At 32.9% G+C, this 8018-nt stretch overlaps 1 protein-coding gene across 1 annotated transcript; it reads left to right on the forward strand.

Moving 5' to 3' along the window:
- Positions 1 to 3529: 3529 nt before the first annotated feature.
- On the forward strand, positions 3530 to 5049 carry LOC106757550 (transcription factor TCP14). Its single transcript, XM_014640217.2, has one exon. The coding sequence runs from the start codon at positions 3621 to 3623 to the stop codon at positions 4746 to 4748; it is 1128 nt and encodes a 375-aa protein (XP_014495703.1). The 5' UTR covers positions 3530 to 3620; the 3' UTR covers positions 4749 to 5049.
- The last annotated feature ends 2969 nt before the right edge of the window (positions 5050 to 8018 follow it).

The raw sequence follows: 8018 nt of genomic DNA on the forward strand, positions 1-8018 counted from the left end.
ATATAACGACGGAATTATAAGTTTCCAAATGGAAAGAAAGGGAACAAGATGAATAATCCAAGCTATATGATGAAAAGCACATACAAGCTTCCTTGAACTATCTATGAAATTTTTCTTATCAAACCTTTTTTGAGTTGATAGATCTATAACTTGTGGTGATAAATCCACAAAATTGTATGTTAAGCATTGGGTTGATTCAAAGGAAGTTGACAATTGTGAAATCTTTTCCATTGTGGCACTTTAAACTATCTACCTAGAGATGCTTCTACGTTTTTGAAGAGTACTCTTTTGTGAATGAAGTGATGAACATTCGATTTAAGTTGTTGGGTTGCAGTATAAAGATGAACCATAAGGTCATGATTGAGGTCATCTACTCTGGATGAATAACAAAATGTCACTATGATTGTTGAGATAATTGTTTTACACAAGAAAATGTTATGTTATAGACTTTATATGACTACACACTAGTGCAACCAATGACTTTGGTATATATTTTTTTGTCATTATACTTTGATTATATCATTGAAACATATCCATGCGAGGTAAAAAAGAGATAATTTAGACTTTGGTTCCTAACTAAAGCCTATAATTCAAGAAAAGGCCTCGACTGATAAGACAATTAAAATATAAAACGATTAAAATTATAAAAAAGATAAAAACAATAAGTTTCGATCAAACACGAGCAAAGACAAGAACGGGAGAGAGTGCAAGAACAAGAGAAACCAAGACAAAACAATGTTGTGACGTCTCAAATGCAACAAATCAAGACCAACAACAAACTTACAATGTTGTGACTCCCAAACGCCAAAAGATGACAATGGCCAGTAAAATACAATGACGATACCAAAATGAGAAGAAAAATAATGTTAGGAATAAGATGAGAAAATAAGAACGAAAGGAAGAAGTAAACAAGAAACAATAAGAAAGATAAATGATAATAAAAAAAATGAACCTCAACGACATAAAATTGCAGCGAAAAAAGTAAAGAATGCAACGACGCTATGCAACAAGACATTTCGCGGGTTGCAAAAATTCATAAATTTATCTTATATAGATGGATATAAGCTTCAGTTTAATCTAGAACCGAAGTCTATACTATAATATATAGTAAATCTTTTTAAAAATGTGGTGATATTTTCAAAAATATTTGTATGATTATGGGCTTTGATTTTTCTAAGAACTAAAGCCTATAGTTGTGCAACTATTTTGAAAAATGTCATCGCGTAATTATAAGTTTCAATTCTTTAAGAGTTTGAAGCTTATACTCATGCAACCACGGTAGACTTCAATTATCCTTAAATTATTGTCTATAGTTACACAAATATTTTCAAAAATGTCACCGTATCATTATAAGCTTTGTTTTTCTAAAAAACAAAACATATTAGGCGATGTAAAATCGTATTTTTACAACTTATATAAATACCACATGTTAACATTCTTGTCATCTATAAGCTGGAAAAATAATGTGAAAATATGGAAACAAGTGTGTTGCAAGGCACCATGCACAAAGTTGGGTCATAGGACCTGGTAAGAACTTTCGTGCATATAACTTTCAATTTGATCATAGAAATTTCTTTCAACTTGTCTCATCTCCTGCAGTCAAACTTACTGAGGAAATTCAAAGGTTTAGAAGAAAATGTTAATAAAGACATTCTTTTCTAAACTACTAAATTGGATGATAAGGCAACAAGGAGTGATAAACTCCCTTTACAACCTTAAATATGAGTTAAAGTACATGATCATCCAAAATGGAGGACATGTAGTGGTGCAACACACCTTTATATAGATATCAACATCGTTATGGTGCATCTTTACATCAATCTAGACCCCTAAGGTTTGATGTGGAGCACAAACATGGCGAACTATGTCAACCATATTGCCAACAAGCTTGAGCCACCACACATGAATCAATAAAAGTTAAGACTTTTTTATGATTATGGCACCAAGGAAAAAATGAAGACCTTTGGTTGAAGAACAAAATAGGAGAATTTACTCAAGAAAAGTTTGGGCTCATGATAGAACAACTAGCTATAAGGAAGTATATATTGAATAGATTTTTGATATTGTTTTCTTGTAGCCCTAGACTAGGCCATTTAAATAGTTTCATCAATCATTTAAATAGTTTCATTAATCAAATAAAGGATTACAACAAGAATCCAAACCTCTATAGATTATATGAGTATAAAAACCTCTTCATGTCATCCTTCTTAATCTCTTCCTAAAATTAAAAACTCTAAGATAAAAGAAAAAAAATGCTTTATAAAATAGTACAATTTAAGTTCACTTGGAAAACTTCATAATGTACAATTTATAAGATATGTCACAATCTAAAAAACACAATGATTTTAAAAATACGTAGAAAGATTTGGTGTTATTACTTGTTCTTCAACTTCAACTTAATATCTTTGAAATTTGACTATTGCTCTTATATAAGATAAAAATTGGCCTTGATATTTTGATATGATTTTTTGAAATTTGACTATTGCTCTAAGATAATAATTGGCTTTACAAGAATTGTTGTATAGAAATTTGAAGATGCATTTTCGTCCTTATATAGTTGTAGATATTTGATTTGAAATGTTTTTATTTAATCTTCAAAAACATTTGTATTTTTTAACTCATTAAAAGAAATAAAATACAGTTAAAAGAAAAAACATAATATGATTAGTTTGGTGAAAATAATTGATCCTATATCCATTAACCATAAAATAGTTTAAACACATAGAATCAAATTAACATAATATGAAAAACGTTACTCATTACAAGTAGGTTAAGATCTTATAAAGTGACAATTAGACAAAATCCATTAATTAGTTTACTAGGAGTGGTAAATAAGATTATGATAAGTGACAGAATGTAAAATGTATTAAAGTGTTTCTGTATATGAATTAGATAGATTGGTGTTTGAAATGATGAATTTGAGGGTAAAAGAGTAAATAAAGGCAAAGCAGTAGCGGATATATTTATTATAATTTTTGGAAGAAAGGTGGATTGTCCTATTCCTATATGATTTTATGTGACAGAAAAAGAGGGTCTGTGCTCTCCTTTTCTCCCATCAAGATCAAGAAATTGAATATTTAATAAAAAAAACTGGAGAAATATTGTGGAAGTGAGAGAGTGTATGGTAATTTAGAAGGGTTGGTGAGAAGTTAAAAATAGATGGAATGAAAATCGAAAATGGAAAAGAGAGAGAGAGCCCTTGTTTTTAGGGGCAAAGGCGAATTGAGGAATCCCAAAGTTCCCGAACAAAGGTGCAGAACAAAAGGCAAAGGCCAAAGGGAAAAAGAAATGATTACTTGAATGAGAAGGGACCCACAGGATAATCTTTCCTTTACAGGTCTTTCAATTTTTTGACTTGGGATTGGGACCCACCACGCCCTCCATTGTCTTTATGGATTGAATGATAAAAAAGAGCACCTCACGTGGAGACTCTGAACCAAAGACTCTGTCCAACCACAATAAAAAGGGCAACAACTCCCTCTCAAAAATCTTTCATTTTTCCACGTTCACCATTTCAAAATCCCACTCATTATCTTGCTTGCTTGCTTAAAGACCTTCTCTCTCACTCTCTTTTCTTCTCTCTCTCTCAAATCACACCAAAAGAAACCTAATATGCGATCATGGAGGGAGGTGATGATTTCCACCACCACCACCAACATCACCAACACCGACAAAACTTCCCATTCCAACTCCTCGAGAAGAAAGAAGACCAAGACCCCTCTTCCTGCTCCACTTCCTCCCCATACCCTTCCTTAGCCATCTCCCCCCAACCCTCCACCTCCAACACCACCACCCTCCTCCCCACACCCTCTCAAGCCTCCCCCAAAAAGCCACCACCCAAAAGAACCTCCACCAAAGACCGCCACACCAAAGTCGATGGCCGCGGTCGTCGAATTCGAATGCCTGCTCTCTGCGCCGCCAGAGTTTTCCAGCTCACGCGGGAGCTGGGACACAAGTCCGACGGTGAGACCATAGAGTGGCTCCTCCAGCAGGCAGAGCCTGCTGTCATCGCCGCCACTGGCACCGGCACCATCCCTGCTAACTTCACTTCCCTTAACATATCTCACCGGAGCTCCGGCTCCTCCATGTCCGTCCCCTCCCAGCTGCGATCCAACTACTTCAATTCAAACTTTTCTCTCCAACCCAGGAGAAGCCTATTCCTTGAAAACACCAATACTTCCACGACGCTCCTCAACTTTCAATCCAACAACCCCATCTCCACTTCCATTTTCCAACCCAAGCACGAATTGCGCGACTCCTCGTCCCTGGACCTGTCCTCCGAGAACAACGAAGAGGGTTTGGGAAGGAAAAGACGACCCTTGGAGCAAGACCTATCCTCGACCATGCAACACCAAGTCGGAAGCTATTTGATGCAATCAAGCTCCTCGGGGACAATTCCGGCGAGCCATGCTCAAATTCCGGCGAATATATGGATGGTGGCGAATTCCAATAGTCAAGGTGTGAGTGGTGAAGCTCCTCTCTGGACGTTCCCCGGTGTGAGTAACAGTGCCTTGTATAGAGGAAACATGTCAAGTGGGTTGCATTTCATGAACTTTCCCACCCCAATGGCCCTTTTACCAGGTCAGCAATTAGGGTCTTCTGGGATTGGTGGGAACATGAACGAAGGGCATTTGAGCATGCTTTCGGGGCTAAACCCTTACCGGACGGTGATCGGCGTTTCGGAATCTCAGGCGAGTGAGTCACAGTCACATCACGGTGGAAGCGAGGATCGGCATGATGATAACTAACACAAGAGGATGAAATGAAATCCAGCAACGTGTTCTTGGATTCCTACATGTGTACTAGTTTGGTGTTTTAACACAACGTGACGTGAGGTTTGGTTATTATTGCCCTACGAAATTGAGTTTTGTTTATTTTGAAAGGATAATCATTATCATTATTATTATTTTTTCTATTTCTTTGGTGTGGTTAATATGTTGGAAGAGAAGAGAAGAGAAAAGAAGAGAAGAAGGTTTTTTAGGGTTTGAGAGAGAGAGAGAGAGAGAGATGACACTATTTAACAGTTGGATATTATTTGGCTTTATTTCACTACACGATATCTTATCATCATTGTTTGTGCAATTGGCTTTTCTTTTCCTCTCTCCCGAAAGCCTTTTGATTTGTAATTTTATGCTTTTTATTCTTAGAAGAGAAAGAAAACAACTCAATTCTCCATCATAACATGGCAACTTCAATTAACAACATTTGTGTTTTTCACATGTTGTTGCGTTTTCCTGCTCTCTAGTAAAAGGGATGAAACAGTTTACCAAAGGAAAAAAGCAAGAGGGATAAAAGGAAACAAGTCTGAGAATTATGCTTTTGCATTCTAAATCTTCGCCATGAATGTGGATGATTAAGAATTTTAAGAGATGGCGGTAGTAGAATGGTGGGGTCTGCAACACCTTATCGCTTCCAGGTGTTGCCTCCATGGTGGGTTCCACCTCCTGCTTATGTACAAATTTCATTCCTTAATTTCTTTCAGGAACAATATTAATCTTATGCAAAATTTACTATAATAACCTAATTATTCATTTTCTTCATATTCTCTTATGTGTAAAACATAAAATTAACAAGCTTTCAATTTCTTCTTTTTCACATTTATAATAATCAAATTACTTTATTCGATAAACTATGCGGGATTTAAAAATGAGCAAGTAAAACATGTAAAAAAAAGTATAATGTGACTCAATTATTACAAGAATTAAAATACAACTTAATTGTTAAGTAATTTGAAGTGTAAAAATAATCAAATTGCATAATCACAAGAACTTAGCATTTTAAAGAAAAAGGCAATTGAGAGTATAAATTTAAAACAATCTCATTTATGTATTTCTTTCTTTAAGTTGTTTTTTTTTTTTTCTTCACTTTTCATGGAGCAGTTGCTGGCATCAGTGTTAATTAATGATCCTCTGTGACATGGCCCACCAGTCCATCAACCAGGACCGTCCATTTGGCGGGCCACTCTTTCGATCGCCGCATTGAATGATTGGGTCTGTGTCCACCAAATCGTTTTCTTTTTCAAATGGCTCACCTTTTGATTTAATCTAACTTTAAAATTATTTCTGTTTACTTTAGAAGTGACATCCGAATTATTTTTGGAGATTTAAATCTAAAGTTGCTAAATTATTTTAAAGTACATTTGTAAAGAAGGTTTACACTCCCTTCTAAAATTAAAACTCTAGAAGAAAGTTTAATATACTACGTAGAGTTATAATTCAATAAAGATTATTATCATCATATTCATTTTTATTTAATTAAAAGTAGTTTAGAGTGAAAATTATAAAAACCAAATGGGTCTTGATGAAAAAAAAAAGATACAAAGAGAAAGTACAGAAAAAAAAAAAACTACATGCGGAATCTAGTTGTATGGTCGTACTCTTTCTTGTTATAATAATGATACAGATACTCATGCGTATATCTAATTGATACTCTTTCATTCTTTAAGCGATTTATTTAATTTTATACATGAATAAAAAAGAAAAAAGAAGAAGAGAGTTTGAGATAAAGAAAGAAAAAAATATATGGTGAGTGCAAGTTTAATTGCTTTTGAAAGTAAAACTCACGTTCTCATTTCTAATATTCAACGACGATATTTCATCAACATCTTCTTTTGTATCAAGGGTTCACCTATGTTATTCACACTTCTATTCATCTAAATATTCAATAAGAAAATCTAAATTATTACTTGCATCGATTAATATAATCTTAATCAACATTGATAATGTTGAAAGTCACATTTCGATTAGATATGAGGCCAATTCATAATATATAAGTGGAGTGCAAATTTCACCTTTCAAGTCGGTTTTGTAGAGTTGAATTAGTCTTAAAAAACCACTTTCTAAAATGGTATTAGAGTCATGGTTGAAATCTATCCTAACAATATTTCTTGTTTCTTGGACATTTCTATTCCATCCGTTGTCGAGTCACTGTCAAACCACCCACCCATTAATTTCAATGCGAAATGTTTATACCTTGGCGTGAAAGGGATGTGTTGGAAGTCACACATCAACTAGAGATAAAATCAACTTATAATATATATATATATATATATATATATATATATATATATATATATATATATATATATATATATATATAAAAGTGAAATATAAATCTCACCTTTCAATCTGGTTTTATGGGATTGAATTAGACTTAAAGTCCACTTCTTAACATATACAACTTAAGTCATAGTCATATGCGAAATACTTTCAGAGGTTTTATTTCAAAGTTACAAATTTATTTTAAGGTGAATTTGTAAATAAAATTTCACTTTTAAAACTAAAATTCTAGTACACAATATAGAGTTATAATTCCATGAAAGAGTATAATTTAGAGTGGTGGCATTGATGAAAAAAAAAAAGATGATACAAAGAGAAAATGCGAAAAAACAACCAGTATGCGGAATGGTCATACTTTTCATTGTTATTTACTATATATATAGTAATGACATAGATACTCATACATATTCTAATGGACAATCCTTCATTTATTTAATTTTTAGTATATGAATGAAAACGAAAATGAAGATTGAAAAAGAAGAAAGAAAAGGAATAAAAATGTGAGATGGTAAAATATGAAATGGAGAAAGATAACTGAAATGAGAGAAAGTAGTCATTCCTTAAAAAAGAAGAGAAAGTAGGTATATGATAATTATTATTATTATTATTATTAAGACGCATGAATGTGAATGAACCATTATTCTTTATAGTAAATTAATGAAATTAACTATCAATCTTTACCAACTCATGTTCTGTACAACTCATTATTATTTTCTGACAAAAAATATTATTTAAATAGCTTATTTTATATGTTAATATTACTATTTTAAACTGTAAATAGTTTTTTATTTAAAGAAACGATCATAAACGACTTAATTTTGTTTTAATTTAAATTTCCTACACTGACAATATATTTACATTTAAGCCATTATAATTTACTTTATGTATAAACTTAAAGTAAATACAAAACAACAATTTTAATATTCGTTCTAGGCCAAAGTTATAATAAAAAAAATTAAA

This window comes from Vigna radiata, chromosome 3, assembly GCF_000741045.1.
Source record: "Vigna radiata var. radiata cultivar VC1973A chromosome 3, Vradiata_ver6, whole genome shotgun sequence".
Taxonomy (NCBI): Eukaryota; Viridiplantae; Streptophyta; class Magnoliopsida; order Fabales; family Fabaceae; genus Vigna; species Vigna radiata.

What these genes read in the sequence shown, in the direction of transcription:
- LOC106757550 (XM_014640217.2), top strand. Translation starts at nt 3,621, where the DNA reads ATGGAGGGAGGTGATGATTTCCACCACCACCACCAACATCACCAACAC.